The sequence below is a fragment of the Oncorhynchus tshawytscha genome, linkage group LG16 (genome assembly GCF_018296145.1).
Source record: "Oncorhynchus tshawytscha isolate Ot180627B linkage group LG16, Otsh_v2.0, whole genome shotgun sequence".
Taxonomy (NCBI): Eukaryota; Metazoa; Chordata; class Actinopteri; order Salmoniformes; family Salmonidae; genus Oncorhynchus; species Oncorhynchus tshawytscha.
The window spans coordinates 51,639,722-51,662,131 of record NC_056444.1 but is presented as its reverse complement, the minus strand read 5'-3'; the positions used below and the strand labels follow the sequence as shown (position 1 = coordinate 51,662,131).

At 42.5% G+C, this 22,410-nt stretch overlaps 1 protein-coding gene across 6 annotated transcripts in view; it reads right to left on the bottom strand.

The window, feature by feature from the left end:
* LOC112233086 (intermediate filament family orphan 2-like) overlaps positions 1 to 14,565 on the bottom strand; it is a 34,227-nt gene extending 19,662 nt beyond the window's left edge. For 2 of the 6 annotated variants that reach the window (XM_024400486.2, XM_024400487.2), the window contains exon 1: positions 13,421 to 14,558. In XM_024400486.2, the coding sequence (XP_024256254.1) occupies positions 13,421 to 13,956 (536 nt within the window). In that variant the 5' untranslated portion in view covers positions 13,957 to 14,558. Of the gene's footprint in view, positions 1 to 13,420 lie in introns of all 6 variants that reach the window. The other 4 variants (XM_024400490.2, XM_024400489.2, XM_024400488.2 and 1 more) reach the window with 4 other exon arrangements.
* Between the last annotated feature and the right edge of the window lie 7,845 nt (positions 14,566 to 22,410).

Sequence of the window (22,410 nt, the reverse complement as noted above, 5' to 3'; positions counted from 1 at the left end):
ATCCTAACACAGATCATTTGAGCAGACACCCCTGTAGCCTGTTTACTCACAATCACCCTAGTAGCGCAAGCAATCAACTAACCATGTGAAATCATCAACCTGGAAGCCAGAAAGTCTTTCCTACTCATTCAGCCATTTTCTTTGTTCTCTGTTGTCCACTAAATGCATGGAGGACAGTGATACAATGTCAGGGAAGTCTGTAACTGTCCACAGCTTTGTTGCTATGTAGTAAACACTGTGCTTTCTTCTGTCTAGTCTTACTGTTCAATGGAGAGTCGCCTTGGCTGAGGCTCAACAGACCATGTGGAATGACTGGGTTCGAACTCAGGTCTCCGGCGCAACACAAGACCATGTTAGCTTGATGAGCTAAAACCTAGGCATTAGCACTGGGAGTTTCAGGTCTCTGGCAAGGTTCCTCATCACACAGGCGCGGTTGACGCCTACTGTACCTTTGACCTTCTTCTCACCGAGTCACGGAAACAATGTGACCAACTTTAAGACAAAATGCTCAAGTCATGATGAATTATTACACTGTATCAGTCATACGTCAAAAAGGTATCGACGAGGTACCTTGTCTAGGTTATGTACATCTGCTTTAATAGCAGTGCAATAAGCCTTGTACGGACAGTGATGACAGCAGCTTATGTAGACTTAGAGAGAGAGATAGGTCACACCGGAAGGTTACTAAGCAAATACCATTGGACTGTTCTCTTTGCAATAACTATTTACCATCCCGTGGGCAAACATTACTTACAGCGACTGGGAGAATAAAAGTGAAAAGGGGTGGGTCGTAAAGACAAGATAGCCGTCCTTTTTTTGCTCAGTTACAATGTCAACCATTGAATGTTCTCAAACACGTCATTTCACTGTATCATCAAAAGGCCTATTGTCAATATGGTCCTCGTTCTTTCGCGCGTCATTTAAGTGTGTCGAGTGTTTCAACGTAATGCCTTCCTCAGGTTGTCACAGATGTCACATGCTAGACAATTATCCCTGTCGTCTCCGAGAAACAGAAAACGGCGGCTCTCTTTCGAGGAACGCTACAAAGTGGACAAGGAAAAGAGCATGATCTCACTGTCAACACTATGCACTCAGTGGCCCCCTATCACTTTGAAGCATCAGGAGACGGGGTAGTTTAAGAGAATACATTGATTCGTGTGCCTGTGTGTGGTAGGTAAGCGATGCATGTAAAGATATCTGAGATATGACGAACATAGGCTGCCACTGCCACATATGCCAACGACTCAGGGATAGCCAAGAATCGCCCATTGATTCAGTTACACGAGTGCGTTGTTTTGGCCTAACATGCATTTCAGATGGTCTCTCTCTCTCTTTTTCTGCCATTTACACCGTTAGGCTACTCTATGGTGAAGCCATAATTCTAGATCAGTAGGCTTGTCTCCTTTAGTACACAGACTTTTATCAGTTGAAGAACTCCTTGTTCTTCTGGAGAGCAGATCAGTGGAGAGATGGCTGTTGACTCTGTAAATATACAGTCAAACTGTGACTGAGATTCTCCCCTGTGGGTCCCCATGCTTGTGAACAAAATGAAAAAACCTTGAGGCAAAATGTGTAAGATATTCTGTAGCTCATCCAAAAACACCAAGGCTGTTTTTAACGTGTTAACATGGATCTGCTTGCTTATACTACGTTGATATGCCACATAGCACACACTTTTAATCAAAGCTTACAGTCATGCGTGCATACATTTTATGTCTGGGTGGCCCTAGCAGGAATCAAACCCACCCTGGCGTTGCAAGCTCCATGCTCTACTGCCTGAGCTACACGTCCACCACGCTAGTTTGTTTAACAAAGGCCATTTGACTTCAATGGTACCGTTTTATATACACTATATATACAAAATGATGTGGACCCCCCCCTTCAACTTATTGGATTCGGCTATTTCAGCCACACCCGTTGCTGACAGGTATATAAAATTGAGCATACAGCCATGCAATCTCCATAGACAAAACCATGGGTATAGAATAGCTTTACAGAAGAGCTCAGTGACTTTCAACTTGTCCACCTTTCCAACAAGTCAGTTTGTCAAATTTCTCCCCTGCTAGAGCTGCCCCGATCAACTGTAAGTGCTGTTATTGTGAAGCGGTAACATCTACGAGCAACAACGGCTCAGCCGCGAAGTGGTAGGCCACACAAGCTCACAGAACGGGACCACCGAGTGCTGAACACTCCCTACCGAGTTCCAAACTGCCTCTGGAAGCAACGTCAGCACCAGAACTGTTCGTTGGGAGCATTATGAAATGGGTTTCCATGGCCGAGCAGCCGCACAGAAGCCTAAAATCACCATGTGCAATGCCAAGCGTCGGCTGGAGTGGTAAATCACGCTTCACCCTCTGGCAGTCCGACAGAAGAATCTGGGTTTGGCGGATGCCAGGAGAACACTACGTGCCCGAACGCATAGTGCCAACTGTAAAGTTTGGTGGAGGAGGAATAATGGTCTGGGGCCGTGTTTCATGGTTTGGGCCCCTTAGTTCCCGTGAAGGGAAATCTTAACGCTACAGCATATAATAGCATTCTAGACGCTTCTGTGCTTCCAACTTTGTGGCAACAGTTTGGGGAAGTCCCTTTCCTGTTTCAGTATGACAATGCTCCCGTGCAAAAAGCGAGGTCTATACAGAAATGGTTTGTCGAGATCTGTGTGGAATAACTTGACTTGCACAGAGCCCTGACCTCAACCTAATCAAACACATTTGGGATGAATTGGAACGCCGACTGTGAACCAGGCCTAATTGCCCAACCTTACTAATGCTCTTGTGGCTGAATGGAAGCAAGTCCGCACAGCAATGTTCCAACATCTAGTGGAAAAACTTCCCAGAAGAGTGAAGGCTGTTATAGCAGCAAAGCAAACCAACTCCATATTAATGTCCATCATTTTGGAATGAGATGTTCAATGTTGTTGATCATGTAGTGAATAATCTTCAAAGAAAAATGTTACTGAAAACACAAAATTAAGCTTATCGTCTTCTTTTTGATCTGCAAAGTTGCCTTTGGTGTAGGGGACCATTTTTGAATGTGTGCCATCATATTGTTTAACTACTGCCACCCACTCAGTAAACTAGCTAGGTCAAAACTGTAGTTCAAAAAGTTTAAAGCGCCTGCATAAGCTTAGCTGATTATACAGTATATGACAATCGGAAACATTCATTTTCAAAGTACATGGAACGTGATATCAAGCATTCCACAGATGGTAAATTCCTAACACATCTATATTTGATGACTCACAAAGACTCCAAAATAGGATGGGGGTTGAATTAAGAAGTGCAGCCTCCATCTCACTCTGCAGGATGGCCTGGGGTGGGGAGGGGAGCATGGTTTTTACAGAGACAGACACCAATCCCATTAGGAGGCAAGTCCTTGTGCCGGGAGCCAGGACGCAGTGCTGGCTAGACTCCACTAACATTAACAAAATAACACATCCATCCCTAATATCACCATCCACTGGATGAGGATGGGGCATGTGCTGAGGGTTAGAATATTGGTCACTCTTAAGAACCATCTGTAATATTTCAAGCCACTCTGACAATTTCAACAAATAAAATATAGGCTACGCCTTTTTGGAAGAATATGGGATGTGTTTAGAGGAGGCAGTCATCAGGTAGTTTGCACTGTAATATCTTATGTTTCCCTGAGATGTGGCTGAACGACGACACGGATAATATAGATCTGGCGGGATTTTCCATGCACCGGCAGGACAGAGAAGCTACATCTGGTAAGACGAGGGGTGGGGGTGTGTGTCTATTTGTCAATAACAGCTGGTACCTCAGGTATTGCTCAGGTATTGCTCACCTGAGGTAGAGTAGCTTATGATAAGCTGTAGACCACACTATCTACCAAGAAAGTTCTCATCTATATTATTTGTTGCCGTCTATTTACCACCACAAACTGATGCTGCCAGTAAGACCTCACTCAACCAACTCTATAAGGCTCATCCAGAAGCGGCACTCCTAGTGGCCGGGGTTTTTAATGCAGGCAAACTTAAATCCATTTAACCTCATTCCTACCAGCATGTCACATGTGCAACCAGAGGGAAAAAACTCTAGACCACCTTTACTCCACACACAGAGACGCATACAAAGCTCTCCCTCGCCCTCCATTTGGCAAATCTGACCATAATTATATCCTCCTGATTCCTGCTTACAATCAAAAACTAAAGCAGGAAGTACTAGTGACTTGCTCAATACGGAAGTGGTCAGATGACGCGGATGCTACGCTACAGGACTGTTTTGCTAGCACAGACTGGAATATGTTCTGGGATTCATCCAATGGCATTGAGGAGTATACCACATCAGTCCTCTGCTTCATCAATAAGTGCATTGATGACGTCGTCCCCACACGGTGACCGTACGTACATATCCCAACCAGAAGCCATGGATTAAAGGAAACATCCGCATTGAGCTAAAGGCTAAAGCTGCCACTTTCAAGGAGAGGGACAGTAAACTGGACGCTTTTAAGAAATCACACTATGCCCTCAGACAAACCATCAAACAAGCAAAGAGTCAATACAGGATTAAGATTGAATCCTACTACAACAGCTCTGACACTCGTTGCATGTGGTAGGGCTTGAAAACTATTACGTACTACAAAGGGAAACCCAGATGCCAGCTGCCCATTGGACACGAGCCTACCAGATGAGCTAAATGCCTTTTATGCTCATTTCGAGGCAAGCAACACTAAAGCATGCATGAGAGCACCAGCTGTTTTGGACGACTGTGATAACGCTCTCGGTAGCCGATGTGAGCATTCACAAAGCCGCAGGGACAGACGGATTACCAGGATGTGTACTCAAAGCATGAGCAGACCAACTGGCAAGTGTCTTCACTGACATTTTCCACCTCTCCCTGACCGAGTCTGTAATACCTACATGTTTCAAGCAGACCACCATAGTCCCTGTGCCCAAGCGAAGGAAACCTGCCTAAATGAATACTGCACCCTAGCACTAACATCAGTAGCTATGAAGAGCTTTAAAAGGCTGGTCATGGCTCACATCAACAGCATCCTCCCGGATACCATAGACCCACTCCAATTCGTATACCGCCCCAACAGATCCACAGATGAAGATATCTCAGTCTCACTCCGCACTGGCCTTTCACACCTTGACAAAAGGAACACCTATGTGAGAATGCTATTCATTGACTACAGCTCAGCATTCAACACCATAGTGTCCATGAAGCTCATCACTAAGCTAAGGAGCCTGACTAAACACCTCCCTCTGCAACTGGATCCTGGACTTCCTGACGGGCCGCACCCAGGTGGTAAGGGTAGGCAACAACACATCTGCCACTGATCCTCAACACTGTGGCCCCTCAGGGGTGTGTACTTAGTCCCCTCCTGTACTCCCTGTTCACCCACGACTGCGTGGCCAAACATGACTCCAACACCATCATTAAGTTTGCTGACGACACAATAGTGGTAGGCCTGGTCACTGACAACGATGAGGCAGCCTATAGGGAGGAGGTCAAAGACCTATCAGTGTGGTGCCAGAACAACAACCTCTCCCTCAAAGTGAGCAAGACAAAGGAGCTGATCGTTGACTACAGGAAAAGGCAGGCCGAACAGAACCCTATTAACATCGACAGGGCTGAAGTGGAGCGGGTCGAGAGTTTCAAGTTCCTTGGTGTCCACAACACCAACGAACTATCCTTGGTCCAAACACACCAAGACAGTCATGAAGAGGGCACGACAACACATTTCCCCCCTCAGGAGACTGAAAAGATTTGGCATGGGTCCCCAGATCCTCTAAAAGTTCTACAGCTGCACCATCGAGAGCATCCTGACCGGTTGCATCACCGCCTGGTATGGGAACTGCTTGGCATCTGACCGTGAGGCGCTACAGAGGGTAGTGCATATGGCCCAGTACATCACTGGGGCCAAGCTTCCTATCATCCAGGACCTATATACTAGGCGGTGTCAGAGGAAATCCCCAAAAAATGTCAGAGACTCCAGTCACCCAAGTCATAGACTGTTTTCTCTGCTACTGCACGACAAGTGGTACCGGAGCGCTAAGTCTTGGACCAAAAGGCTCCTTAACCACTTCTACCCCCAAGTCATAAGACTGCTGAACAATGAATCAAATGGCCACCGGACTATTTACATTGCTGCCCCCCCATTCCTGCCACTCACTGTTTCTTATCTATGCAGTCACTTCACCCCTAACTACATGTACAAATTAACTTGACAAATCTGTACCCACGCACAAAGACTCAGTACCGGTACCCCCTGTATATAACCTCATTATTGTTATTGTATTGTGTTACTTTTTATTATTTTTTACTGTAGTTATGTGGTCCTTGATCAGTGTTGTGTTCTAGTGATGCACGGGTTGACTCATAACCCTGATTTTGATTTATTTCATTCATGCTTGCAGTCGACGAGACTGAATTATGCAGAATGCAGTTACATTTAGTTAAATGCTTAAAATACACAGGATACTACATTCAATTGAAAAGGTCCTAACCAATTACAGTTGAAAAGTCAATTTGGTTATTAAAAAGTCTGATGTCAGTGGCTATGGACACATTTTTCAGTCTATTTGTTCTTGCTTTGATGCTGGACAGTTGGTTCTGGTTGCGGAGGACTCTGCCATCGCTGTCTCCCCTTCTCTGTGGTAGGAGATCATGTAGAGAGAGGGTGGTCAGGTCGGTGCATGTCAGTGACCAATCTTACTGCTGTGCCTGTGGTGGTGGAAGGGTCAATGGGATGTCTCAGTTTTTTTGTTATTATCTTGCTTGCTCTTTTCTGTACCCTACCCAGTGTGGCTTGCTGCTTCTTTGTGCAGCCATTCAGCAACACACTGGCATACGCCAGGCATGGTCAGATCAGAGTGGTGTCGATGTCCACAAGGTCATATTTGATTATATCAGCGGTGGAATTATTTTAGGCTATCTGGCTGTCAGTGCGTAAGTCTAAACTTTAGGACCAGACTAAATAGGCCTCCCCTCCTCTTTCTATTCTGGTTAGAGCCAGTTTGCGCTGTTCTGTGAAGGGAGTAGTACACAGTGTTGTACAAGATCTTCAGTGTCTTGGCAATTTCTCGATCGATTATGATTTTTTCAACGCTGATGCCGATTATTGGAGGACGAAAAAAGTCGATACCGATTAATCAGACTATTTTTATATATATTTTCTTATTGTTATTTATTTATTTTTTGAATTTTACCCTGTTTTTCTCCCCAATTTTCGTGGTATCCAATTGTTGTTTTAGTAGCTACTATCTAAAACAAGTAGCTACTATCGCTACAACTCCCGTACGGGCTCGGGAGAGACGAAGGTTGAAAGTCATGCGTCCTCCGATACACAACCCAACCAAGCCGCACTGCTTCTTAACACAGCGCGCATCCAACCCGGAAGCCAGCCGCACCAATGTGTCAGAGGAAACACCGTGCACCTGGCAACCTTGGTTAGCGCGCACTGCGCCAGGCCCGCCACAGGAGTCGCTGGTGCGCGATGAGACAAGGACATCCCTACCGGCCAACCCCTCCCTAATCCGGGCGACGCTAGGCCAATTGTGCGCCCTTAACCACTGCGCCACACGGGAGGCCGAACACTTTTATTTTAACTTAATATAATACATCAATACAATCAATTTAGTCTCAGATAAATAATGAAACATGTTCAATTTGGTTTAAATAATGCAAAAACACCGTGTTGGAGAAGAAAGTAAAAGTGCAATATGTGCATGTAAAAATCCTAACGTTTAAGTTCCTTGCTCAGAACATGAGAACATATGAAAGCTGGTGGTTCTTTTTAACATGAGTCTTCAATATTCCCAGTTAAGAAGTTTTAGGTTGTAGTTATTATAGGAATTACAGGACTATTTCTCTCTATACCATTTGTATTTCATATACCTTTGACTATCGGATGTTCTTATAGACACTATAGTATTGCCAGCCTAATCTCGGGAGTTGATAGGCTTGAAGTCATAAACAGCTCTGTGCCTCAAGCATTGCGAAGAGCTGCTGGCAAATGCAGGAAAGTGCTGTTTGAATTAATGCTTACGAGCCTGCTTCCTACCACCGCCCAGTCAGACTGCTCTATCAAATATCAAATCATAGACTTAATTATAATATAATAAACACACAGAAATATGAGCCTTAGGTCATTAATATGGTCAAATCTGGAAACTATAATTTCAAAAACAAAACATTTATTATTTCAGTGAAATACTGAACCATTCCGTATTTTATTGAACAGGGGCAACCCTAAGTCTAAATATTGCTGTTACATTGCACAACCTTCAATGTTATGTCATAATGATGTAAAATTCTGGCAAATGAATTACTGTCTTTGTTAGGAAGAAATGGTCTTCACACAGTTCGCAACGAGCCAGGCGGCCCAAACTGCTGCATATACCCTGATGCGAATGCGCTTTTGTTAAATCATCACCCGTTTGGGGAAGTAGGCTGTGATTCGATGATAAATTAACAGGCACCGCATTGATTATATACAGCGCCGGACAAGCTAATTAAACTAGTAATATCATCAACCATGTGTAGTTAACTAGTGATTATTTTAAGATGGATTGTTTTTTATAAGATAAGTTTAATGCTAGCTAGCAACTTACCTTGGCTCCTTGCTGCACTTGCGTAATAGGTGGTCAGCCGGCCACGCAGTCTCCTCATGGATTGCAATGTAATCGGCCATAATCGGCGCCTTTCACTCTCATACAGGTTTAGTCGCAGGTCATTTCACTCCACACTGACCCATGCTTCCTCTGATAGGTCTGGAATAATATAGTAGGTCGGAGGAGTAGAAGTATCCCATTGCCTCTCTGCTGGGCTCAAGTGCCCCTTGCCCTGTCATTCTCCAGTGGAATGCATTCTCAGGGTTATTTATCCCTGGGTAGGAATTCCAGTGCCAATGTCATTCACATGTTTTTATTCATAATAGAGGCTATTTATTAAAGCATTAAGGACACACACACGTAAACACACTGAGGTGTATTAATCAGATATTATGAACGAGGGGTCTCTTGTTTTCCCTCTCCGTGCCTCTGATGATTCAAACCTAATTGACCAATGGGTGTTCATGGTCGATTTCTCTCAAAGTGCCCGTCAATAGGAATAACCAGGATACTGGTCCTATTTATAAACTTGGATTGTGGAATACTAGCTGTTATGCAATGCATGGGCATTCATCGATGTAGTTTCTGTCGTAACTGTATGGGCTAACACACCATTGGCATATGACGAGCCAAACTGAACATGGCGGTGTGGCTCAGTTGGTAGAGCTTGGGGTTTGCAATGCCAGATTTGCGGTTCCAATTCTCATTGGACTCAACAATACAAACATGTATGCACACACACTTCTGTAAAGTGCTTTGGATAAAAAATATCTGCTGAATGGCCTATATTTGGGCTTCATTTGTGTTTGAAGGTTTGGAGCCATATGTACTTCAGAGTTGTGGTGTGTTCCACTCATTAACTTTGTGAAGCTTTAACAGGGGCCCATTGTTTCAACAAACAGAGAAGCCTGTGTTTTAAAAAATAAAGAGTGCTGAGAGAATGAGCTGACTTGGATGACAAAGTGTTATTGTGAGTGCTACCAATTAGGTTGATTTGACAAAGAGGGCATTGGAGTGGCAATGTTGACCTATGAACAGTGCATTTCAGGTTCAAAGTGCAAACACAATTTTGTTTGGATGTTGATGTTGTACCCTTGAAATGTTTTTTTTTGTTTTGTTTGAATCCTGTTGATATTCATTAGGATTAAAATTGTCTCAATGCTTTCAAGCAACTGAATTGTAATGTTCAGGTAGTACAGCCCTGTTTCACTCTGTTTTTAAAGGTCTCCCTAATGAACACGATAGTGGTGCGAGGGTTAGCTGTTTGTTCACCTGCACCCGCCTGCAATTGCTAATAACTAATCCATAACCACCCAACTATATGGATAAAGTGAAAACCTGAGGCCAGCACCCCAACCTAACCCACTAATATACAAAATACACTGTAGACTACAGTCAGAGACAGCAGAACCATTTTAGGACAGGGGGTGCAGGATTTTTTTGTTGCCTAATTTAGAAATGTTTCTGTTTATAATTTCTGACATTTTGGTAAGGCATTTGTTAGTCAACGTGTCTGTAATTAGACACAGTTGAAGTCGGAAATTTAAATACACTTAGTTTGGAGTCATTAAAACTCGTTTTTCAACCACTCCACCAATTTCTTGTTAACAAACTATAGTTTTGGCAAGTCGGTTAGGACATCTACTTTGTGCATGACACAAGTAATTTCTACAATTGTTTACAGACAGATTATTTCACTTATAATTCACTGTATCACAATTCCAGCGGGTCAGACGTTTATATACACTAAGTTGACTGTGCCTTTAAACAGCGTGGAAAATTCCAGAAAATTGTCATGGCTTTAGAAGCTTCTGATGGCTAATTGACATCATTTGAGTCAATTGGAGGTGTACCTGTGGATGTATTTCAAGGCCGAACTTCAAACTCAGTGCCTCTTTGCTTGACATCATGGGAAAAATCAAAAGAAATTAGCCAAGACCCCAGAAAAATCATTGTAGACCTCCACAAGTCTGGTTCACCCTTGGGAGCAATTTCCAAAGGCCTGAAGGTACCACGTTCATCTGTACAAACAATAGTATGCAAGTATAAACACCATGGGACCATGCAGCCATCATACCTGTAACAAACCTCTTCCTCTTCTGAGGAGGAGAAGCGAGAAGGATCGGAGGACCAAAACGCAGCGGGGTAAGTGTCCATAATGTTTATTTTAAAACATAAACACTACGAAATACAAACCAATAAACGTGAAATGAACGAAACAGTCCTGTGTGGCGACAAACACTGACACGGAAGACAAACACCCACAGCCCAAAACTGAAACCCAGGCTACCTAAGTATGATTCTCAATCAGGGACAACAATTGACAGCTGCCTCTGATTGAGAACCATACTAGGCCGAACTCAAAAACCAACATAGAAAAACAAACATAGACTGCCCACCCCAACTCACGCCCTGACCATACTAAAACAAAGATACAATAACAGAACTATGGTCAGAATGTGACAATACCGCTCAGGAAGGACACACGTTCTGTCTCGTAGAGATGAACGTAGTTTGGTGCGAAAAGTGCAAATCAACAGAACAACAGCAAAGGACCTTGTGAAGATGCTGGAGGAAACAGGTACAAAAGTATCTACAGTGCCTTGCGAAAGTATTCGGCCCCCTTTTGGCGTAAAAGCAACACAGCTCATCACCCTGAACACACCATCCCCACTGTCAAACATGGTGGTGGCAGCATCATGGTTTGGGCCTGCTTTTCTTCAGCAGGGACAGCGAAGATGGTTAAAATTGATGGGAAGATGGATGGAGCCAAATACAGGACCATTCTGGAAGAAAACCTGATGGAGTCTGCAAAAGACCTCAGACTGGGACGGAGATTTGTCTTCCAACAAGACAATGATCCAAAACATAAAGCAAAATCTACAATGGAATGGTTCAAAAATAAACATATCCAGGTGTTAGAATGGCCAAGTCAAATCCAGACCTGAATCCAATCGAGAATCTGTGGAAAGAACTGAAAACTGCTGTTCACAAATGCTCTCCATCCAACCTCACTGAGCTCGAGCTGTTTTGCAAGGAGGAATGGGAAAAAATGTCAGTCTCTCGATGTGCAAAACTGAGAGACATACCCCAAGCGACTTACAGCTGTAATCACAGCAAAAGGTGGCGCTACAAAGTATTAACTTAAGGGGGCTGAATAATTTTGCACGCCCAATTTTTCAGTTTTTGATTTGTTAAAAAAGTTTGAAATATCCAATAAATGTTGTTCCACTTCATGATTGTGTCCCACTTGTTGTTGATTCTTCACAAAAAAATACAGTTTTATATCTTTATGTTTGAAGCCTGAAATGTGGCAAAAGGTCGCAAAGTTCAAGGGGGCTGAATACTTTCGCAAGGCACTGTATGTAGGGTCAAGAACATTTACTGTATTTTCAGTAGCATAATATGGCCAGATGATCAGTGAATTGTTTCTCGTGTTATGGGTTGCACAAAAGGCTACTACGGCTAGGCTACATTTTGGTGTTGGGGTAAATTGTGTATCATATTCAATAGTTCTGGTATATATATATATTTATTTTATTTTATTATCCAACATATAGTCCCTTCCACTCAGTAAGAACATACTTTCATGACAGTCTGGAATTGCAATTTCGTTAGGAATCCTTGTTTTTCACTCCCTTGAGATAGAGAGCATGAGAGAGAGAGAGAGAGAGAGTTGGGTGGGTGTGTGGGTGAGTGAGATTTTGGGCTGACGAGTGTCTGATGGCATGCTGCCTTTTCATTCCCAGTCCAGACAAGAACAAATGGGTAACATCCTCAAGGCAAACTGCCTCATACTGTTAAAGAAGCATTCTTCAACTTTTCAAGTGTAAAAATAGCATGACTCACATCCTCTGATTATAATGGGAGGTACTTCTCACAATGAGGACAGAATTCCTCAGAGATGAGAATGTTCGCCGTTTAATTTCCTTAGGATTAACTGTGAAAACTGATAAGGCACACTATAGTTCCTCTAGAACCGGGTATATTTGGGTACTTGTGGAGGTACCCCCGCCCCACACACACAGTCTTTCTTTATGACAAACATTTTGTACACTTGCTGATGTATTTTTAAAAATCAATATACAAAATATGGCATGGGTAGAAGATACAGACTCAACCTTTTGAGGTACTAACTGACATTCAGACTTGTGTAATAACATTGGAATTACACTAGTTAAAACATTGTGTTAACATGTCCCATAGTAATTGTGTAATTGCATAGTAGTGGGTTAAACAATAGGAATGCTATTATTTGGTGCACATAGTGAATTCAGGGTTTAGGGATTGTGTTCTAACTGTCAGACCAACACCGTAGCCATTACACCAAGGGGCTCAAACCTCTTAACGAAGTTCTAGGTGTTGTAAGGTTTAACTACCAGTCTAATTTCTGAGAGCACATTCTGTGCTTCACTATTACAAAACCCCTTCGCCTCTTAACAATGAGGCATGATTACATTGGCCTACCAACATAGCCACCACACTTCTGACACTAATGCAGCATATCAGGGAGTACCAAAACAGAATTTGTTCTTAACTGACTTGCCTGGTTAAATAAAGGTTAAATTAAAAAATCTATTCAAAAAAAGTTGAACCTGGGACCATCAGCCAAAGTCTAAGGCATTACACCAAGAAGCTCAAACCTCTGAACCGAAGGTCTATTGCTATGTAAATGTAATAAAGTAAGCAACACCTTGTCAACAACTTGTAACCAAGTTCAACAAGTTTCTCAACAACCTGTGAAATAGTCTGAGTAAAAACAACATATCAGACACGTGGACAATGGCTTGATTGACAATTTAACAATTTAAAGTGCTAAAAGAAAGTGACATCACTTACTTTTTTCTGTACTCATCTCTATCTCTTTTGACTTTAGCCAACACATTGTAAAGGGCTCGCAGTTCAGGGGTGACGGTGTCGACTTGAATTCCAACACCATCCGGCTGCATCCATGACACCCCGGGGCTGTGGATAGTCTCGATTCGGTCCCCAAACCTCCTTGTGTGGGTAAAGCTCCATATCGTACCGGGTACCCGTGGCCGAGCCAGAAAAAAGTCCAAATAGCCCGTTTGGGTGGCTTGTTCTCGGCTAAAGTAGGCTCTGTAGCGGGATTGCTCTAAAGCTTGCTGTAGTTGATTTTCTAACAACTTGTTTCTACGCTCCAATTCATGAACTTTAGCTAGGAAACATCGAAATCGCAGGTTAAGGGTTTTCAAGGCATGAATGTTGGAACCCAAATCGTTCCGTAGGGCACTAGACACCCTAGCACCAGAGGCTGGCGCTCCTACTGGGAAGGCAGAGGCACCCGAAGATGGCAAAGCCTCAGCAAAGACCATCGAATTCATCATTTTGTTTGAGTTAAATGAGCAATACATTCCACTGAAAATGTTCCCGGTATTCTGAGGGGTCAACTTCAACTAGCGTACTACAGGATTTTTCACCCCCGCCCTACCGTAAAAATAGGCCAATCCTCCAAGCTGAGGTCCGCGATGAAGTGATTCTTTGAAATTATTTTATGCGTCTACAAATCTTGCTGTGAACGCCGTGTCACTGTGTTATCTTAGACAAAGAAGGAACGTAGACACGACACAAACATAAACACCATATGTCACCTTCTTCATGATGCTGTTGACGTGAATGCATCTCCATGCAAAACGGTTTACTAGGCTATTCTGATAGCCCTAGGCTATGTAGCCTGCGCAACTTCTCTGTCAATTGCTGCTGCTAGTTTTTCCAAAATCATTCGCCTTCATTCATTTGTTCTGCGCCACCCATCCTTTTTTGATAGTCGTCCTAGCACTGAACCAGATAGCGTTACCGCCGAAATGCATGAAATCAACGATATGTCTACTGTCCCATAGCTGTGTTCCCGTTACTGGTATCATGTTACAGCCAAACGAAAACACCCTCTCCGCCCCTTCGCCCCGCACTCTCTTCTACAATCTCCCCTGATACACCCTGGATTGCTGATGTATTGGTAAGTGAGAGGCTCCGAAGCCACCAGTCGGCCATATTGGCACTTCCCAGAAAGTGCAGTCCTCCATAAGAATGAATGGAATTCTACAGTATTTCAGTAGAGTACCACAGTATGAGTCATAATACACATAAAACCTAGGCTAGCAGTCAAACACGGAAATGTTTCCAATCGTTTTTCCACCATTCATTTTTCCCATAGGGGATTTTAAAACCACTTCAAATAAGGTCTGTCTTTCATGTAGGCTTACCCTGGCGTGATGTTTTGATAACAGTGTAAATCTCTCACTTTTATCAATATATTTGCCTGTATTTACCCCTGAAATGAAATGATAATTAGCCGCTAATGTGGCTATCATAGAACTACACATCCTCAGCAAGCTGTGACATCATAACTCAAGGCAGTGTTGCAGGGTAGGAAAAAATTCCACATTTCTCCATGCAAACTCTCATCGACAAGTAGAAAGTAACCTAGCAAGTAGAATAACTAGTAGATATTATAGCGTTTTTGTAGTTTCTCGTTTAAATAATTTATATTGTGTATTTCTCGTTTGTATTGTTTAGCATTTTTCAAATGACCTATCTTAGCGTTTTTTAATTACTATAATTTTTTGCATGACCCTGGCCTTTGTAGCTAACTAGTTAACCTTAGGCATCTCCGTCGATCAGAAGCAAGTATGGTTCAGTGCTATGTACCGGATTGTACCCACTATTCTAATAAGCACACATGCCTTTTATAATTTTCTGACCTCTGTAAGCGAGAGGCGTCGCTGGAGCCGTGTAATAAGATAAGTTCTGTTTTCTAGCTGCTAACAAGCTATTTTGGGTAGGTAAAAGATCCATGGTTAGCTAGCTAGGTGCTTATGAAAATTAACTAGGTAACCTCCAACTGTAGTTACTTGCCGCTGTTAGAGAATTTCCAGTCATCTGGTGATTTTCAGTACCTATACTGTTCTCTTTGAAGTAGAAAGAAGAATTGATATAAGTTTAAATATTAGACATGTAAAGAACAAAACATAAGCAGAATCCGTGTGGATGAGGCAAGGTAGACCAACAAGACGTGACTGGTCTGGGCCATATCTGATCTTGTGAAGGCAACATTGGCCTGAACTTGTGAAGACCTTTGGACAGGAACATTAGCTAATCAGTTATAGGCACCAGTAGACCTGCAGTAGGTGTGTGCATGTCTGTGTGTAATGCCACCAATAGAATCTATGCCCTAATAGGAAAGGCAGCAAGATTCGGGTGGCCAAGGCTAGAAGGTATCAATAATTTACATGAAAGGGGGGTGACAATGTTATGTAAGGGTAAGACTGTATAAAAGCAAAGTAATGAGAATGGAGAGTCAGTTCTTCCATGGACCAGCTCGGCTTTGTTACTTTTTGTAATAAAGTCTATTTGAATTCACAAGCACCGGCATCTGAGAAATATTTGATTCAATATTTCCACAACACCGCACATTACCTTCCTTACAAGTAAAAGGAAACCAGCGTAGACTAGCATAATGACAGTGGTTACGTTTTTATTGTTGACAAATCCTTTGTGAGCTAGCCAGCTAGTTAACGTTAGCTCATGGTTCATGTAGTCATATTTTCCCACAATATTGCCCAGGGCAGGGATATTTAGTTAGCTAGCTAGTGCTTCTACACCTGGCATTGCTTGCTGTTTGGGGTTTTAGGTTGGGTTTCTGTACAGCACTTTGTGACATCAGCTGATGTAAGAAGGGCTTTATGAATACATTTATTTTGATTTGATTAGTTAACTTGCCGTTCGTGTAGTCAGACTTGCTAGCTAATGCAAGCCCGACACTAGGGAAAGGATAGTTAGTTAGCTAGCATTTTCACCACGTAGAAAATTCTGACTACATGAACGGTGAGCTAATATTAACTAGAAAACTAGCTAAATATGACCTGGTGTTAGTTAGCCACCTTGGTTGGCTAGTTAGCTACATTAGCTACATATGTTGCACCGTATCATCGCCGTGTTGTCAGACTTTCTCAACAGACGGTGAAATGCTAGCGAATGTGCCTAATGTTAGCGATTAGCGCTATCTAGCTAACATTAAATATCCCTGCCCTGGCAGACTAACTAGCATGTGGGATCTGGGGAAATGTCTTCCACAAAAGATGAGCTAACGTAACAAGCTAAACGTTAGCTAAATATCCCTGCCCTGGTGGGCTAGCTAAAATTTCACCACATGGAAAACTCTGACGACACGAACAGTGAGCTAACGTTAACTAGCTAAATATCTCTGCCCTGGTGGGTTAACGTCAGTTAGCATGTCACCATGTGGATAAAAATGTGTATTAGCATTAATTTAAGGTTTATATAAATGATAGGTGTGGACAATCCTGTTACTCTGGTTGTGTAAATTACTGTCTTCACATACCTCTCTACCTAATTCACCACTTGCACATCACTTGTTCTACCCCCACCCTCTGTACTCTGAAACTTGCATGTTCGTAACGAGGTGTCTCTGTTCCGAACAAAGTCTCTCATGTTTATTCTAAGAACAAACCGTTTTTAGTACTCACAGGAGAACACAGAGGACTCAGAATATTTAGCCACCTCATCCAGTTGATATTGGTTGGTTCGACACATTGAGACAGTTGTGGTGGATTAAGGAAATGTAACAAGGTTAGGCTATATAAGACAAGCCCCAACTCAGAATCAATGGGCTCTCAACGAATCACCTACGGGTGATTATTATGGCAATGATTAATCAATATCAAATAAAGATTGATTGTTTGAAGAAATTACAAAGTCTCTCTCACTTGATTAGAATTTCCCCGACACTAGCCTGACGTAGCAGTGAAAGTTTGCCTTTACTAATATCGCATTCCACAGATTTAGGACCCGAATGTTGTCCAGTCTAGTAGAAATTGTGGTCTACTGGCTCAGGTGGCCAGTGCCCAAAATCCTTAAATTCCGTCTCTGCATGTCAGTCCCTATCAGATGATCCCCCTACCACTGTTGGTCCTCCTCAGTGACCTCTCGGCTGAGGGTTTTAACTTTCCTCTTGAGAATTACAATCAGAGGTACAGTCGTATAGCTCATCGTAAGACTTCACCTCTTCAAGCAAATAGTACCCTAGACTGTCCTGATCATCTAGTTGAGCATTCCAGATAATTCCTCCATCCCAGCAGAAATGTCCCATCCACATAGTAGTATTTCAGATGTGCAGATAGACCAAAGCCCAGTCTATTTTCCCCATTACTATAGTCAAGTCTGTGGGTGATGGTACTTTAATATAGATGTTACCATTTTAGTTATCAACCTAGCAACAAATTGGGGGGTCTTTCACACGGGTGGACCGGAAACCCAGTGACAACACTTAGGTCTGGTGCTGACATTTTCTGTTGGGAAAGAGAAATAGCCCTGTATTTACCAGAAACGGTATCTCATCCACCATGGCAGAAGAGGACGATCCAGACACATCCACCATGGCAGACGATGAAGTTCCAGGTCCCTTGGCCGCTGAAGAATGTAGGAGGCTGCTGTCTGCACAGTTGCAGAATGTTTTCACTGAGGTGTATCGTGAGGAAACATTGGTGCAGTTGAAGGTTCTACAGGAAAATCAGCTGTATACCCGCAACAGGTATTCAGCATCACAGCTGTCTAATACAGTACTTAGGATGGAAACAGGACTTCCAGTCAAAGACATGTTCAACATTGTTGTTGCCTACTTGGAACGTTACAAGGACTGTGTCGTATACTTTGCCAAGTGGAGGGTTGAGGTGCTGTCATTTGAGGATTAATGGAGTTTATGAAGTTGGGTCACAGCTACACCAACTTGTACCTGGCTCAACTATTCTGTTGTAATGCAAGCAGTCAGCAATGTCACCATCACTTTTATTCACGTGATCCACAAGCTTTTTTTCATTAGCATCATGACGACTGTTACAAGTCAGGAGAAGAACCAAACGTACTTGTCTGCTTCTTTTCAGAGGTCCAGCAAAAACTGGAGGATGGTCATTGACTGTACTGACATAGAAGTTGCTACTCCAGGTCAGATGGACTTGCAGATGCAAACCTACTCTGTGTACCGTTCAATGCGCTCCTTCAAGCTACTCCTGGGAGTTGCACCTAATTCGGTGATAACATACTGCAGCGATCTGTATTCAGTACCAGTGTCGGACAAAGCCATTGTCCAGAAGTCAGGGTTTGAGAAGATCTTCACATCTGGAGACATGATTTTGGCATACAAAGGTTTCTTGATCCAGAGCTTAATGCCTGCAGGAGTCACTGTGAACATTCCTCCATTTCTGAACCCCGGGCAGGTTAACAGAGAGTGAGATACATCTCACAAAAGGCATATAGAGAAACAGGATCCATGTTGAGATGGCAAAATGCTTGACGAAAAGATTTCAAAATCCTGAGATTCAACCGATCTTATCTGTATTGTTATAGTAATGTGCTTGTGCAGACTAAACCTCCAAGACACACTCATCAGTGAAGTAGCTGTTGATTGGGAAAACAAGAACAAACAATGAGGCACGAGGATTGGGTGTTGAGGGACCACTTGTCTCATTGTCCAAGGTGTGTTTGTGTTATGATAAACAATGCATTTCCTGTACAGATAAAGATGGTTATAATGCATTGGAAAAAACCACTGGCCAAATGTCTCTTTGTTTTCCAGTCCAACAGGAGTGCATCCCTCAAGCCATCCGGTGCATGGACATCCTGTTCCAGTGCGATCCGAGGCTGACCGTCCAGTTGTAGAGACGACAGCAGATCGAGCCTGAGGACAGACAGGTCAGTAACCCATCAAATATGATACAATAGTTTACAACAATGAATTTGAAGATATATCTGCAGAGTTTGTTCGTCAGCTAGCTAGCCAAACAGTTTTAGTGGAATTACTAACTTCCAATTCCCAGGGAATGCGGTTGAAAATTAGCCGGCTGGCTAAAACCGGCACTTTTACTGAAACGTTGATTAATGTGCACTGTCCCTGTAAAAATAAAAATAAACTCAAACTCAACTCAATATTTAAAAAGGTTAAGGAAAAAGTAAAGGAAAAGCAATGGCTGCATGATGTTTAATGACACCCTCAGCAAGGAGATCTGTCAGAAGTGATGGCTCTCCCATCCTTAGATGCTCTCTCTCAATTCAATTCAAGGGGCTTTAATGGCATGGGCAACATACGTTTACATTGCCAAAGCAAGTGAAATAGATAAACAAAAGTGAAATAAACAATAAATGAACAGTAGACATTACACTCACAAAAGTTCCAAAATAATAAAGACATTTCAAATGTCATATTATGCCTATATACTACGTTGTAACAATGTGCAAATAGTTAAAGTAAAAAAGGGAACATACAACCACTACATATAGGTTGTATATACAATGGTGTTTGTTCACTGGTTGCCCTTTTCTTGTGGCAGCAGGTCTCAAATCTTGCTGCTGTGATTTCACCTAATAGATAATGGGAGTTGATCAAAATTAGGATTCTTTTCAAATTATTTGTGGGTCTGTGTAATCTGAGGAAAATATGTGTCTCTAATATGGTCATACATTTGGCAGGAGGTTAGGAAGTACAGCTGTTTCCACCTCATTTTGTGGGCATTGTGCACATGTCCTGTCTTATCTTGAGCCAGGTCTGCCTACGGCGGCCTTTCTCAATAGCAAGGCTATCCTCACTGAGTATGTACATGGTCAAAGCTTTCCTTAAGTTTGGGTCAGTCACAGTGGTCAGGTATTCTGCCACTGTGTACCCTTATGTTTAGGGCCAAATAGCTTTCTAGTTTACTGTTTTTTTGTTAATTCTTTCCAATGTGTCAAGTAATTATCTTTACGTTTTCTCATGATTTGGTTGGGTCTTATTGTGTTGCTGTCCTGGGGCTCTGTGGGGTGTGTTTGTGAACAGAGCCCCAGGACAAGCTTAGGGAACTCTTCTCCAGGTTCATCTCTCTGTAGGTGATGGCTTTGTTATGGAAGGTTTTGGAATCGCTTCCTTTTAGGTGCTTGTAGAATGTAACTGCTCTATTCTGGATTTCGATAATTAGCCGGTATCGGCCTAATTCTGCTCTGCCTGCATTATTTGGCGTTTTACACCGAGAATATTCTTGCAGAATTCTGCATGCAGAGTCTCAATTTGGTGTTTTTCCCATTTTGTTTTTCCCAATTCTTGGTTGGTGAGCGGACACCATACCTCACAACCATGAAGGGCAATGGTTTCTATAACTGATTCGACATAATTGGTATGTCGAATTTTATGTTCCTTTTGATGTCATAGAAGGCATCGTCTCTCAGATCGTTCACAACTTTGTGGAAGTTACCTGTGGTGCTGATGTTAAGGCCGAGGGAGGGCAGTCTCTGTCTCTCTCTCTCAGCATGGCACAGACAGTTATAGAATGTTCTCACTCCATCCCAGCAGAAATGTACCATCCACATAGTGTTTTTTTCCCTTCAGCTCAGCATTCTTAGGAAAACATTTGCCACAAGTGGTGTTCTCTGTATTCCTACTGTAGTGGCATAGTGTAGAATATGCGACATCTCACAGACATGTTAGCTAGTTAGCTACAACATACAGATATAGTTACCCCAAGACGAATACGAGTCATCAAGCCAAAGTCTTTCCTTCACTCTCTGATATTATTGTCAAAACATTTCTACAGTTTTGCACCTAATGAGAGGCACTGAGGCTAGTTAGCTAGCTTGCTAACACAACTAGCTAGCTGAACTTAGCTTGTGGTGGTACTAGCTAGTTATGGCCGAATCGGTCACCAAATAGTACTGAACAACACTGCCTCGGTTAAAGCTGCAACGTGCTTCCTGTTAAGTTTCGTTTTTGCTTCTTTTACTTTTGGGGTTTTGTACACCAGCTTCAAACAGCTGAAAATACAATATGTTTAGTTCAGGAAAATATATTTTACAGTGGTTTGGAAGCTGTTGGGAGAAAAAAATAATCATATCACTGAAATGTATTGAACTCACTTATTAACGCAAATGTCAATGAACTGTTGTATTAATTTCTCAAGTTTCACCAGGAAAAGGTCAAATACTTGTAACGAGCATATCTGCCATTCTGTATGAAGAAATGTTTCCTACCAAGTCCTTTGCACTGGTGTTCCTGGAGAAACTCTTGCTTGGTTGGTAGTGGGACAGGAGGGACGAGTCTGAGTCTTTGGGGGTTGTTGGCACTGTGTGAAAACATAAAACAAATAGTTACTTCCGTAGTACACGGAACAATGCAATGTCATATTCCAGTATACACACACCACTGTATCCTGTGCATTTGCCAAATAAACATAGATTTTGATTTTTGATAACATAATATTGATGGAATATGGGTCAATTATAGTGAGAATGTACGCACCATTTATTAATTTAACCATCAATGAATTGATGCTTGGTAACATACTGGCCATGGTCTCACCTGAGAGAGGAGGTAGGTAAATATTCTAACTCAATGTAATTGTATATTCATTTCTCAAGTATACTCAAAATACTTGTAACGAGCGTAATGTCTGCCATTCTGTATGAACAAAGTTTCCTACCAAGCCCTTTGCACTGATGTTCCTGGAAAAACTCTTGCTTGGTTGGTAGTGGGACACGAGGTCTCTGTGGGGGTTGTTGGCATTGTGGGAAAGCATAAAACAATTTGTTACTTAAATAGTACACAGTACAATGCAATGTCATATTCCCTTATACACCCCACTATATCTTGTGAATATGCCAAATAAATGTTGATTTTGAGTGAGAATGTACACACCAACACAGGATTATCCCTAATGCTGGCCCTGACCAACCAGGAAATTGCCCCTCACTATAGCTGCACTTCTCCACATGACCAGACTTCTAGTGGTCTTCTCCACATGGCCAGACTTCTAGTGGTCTTCTCCACATGG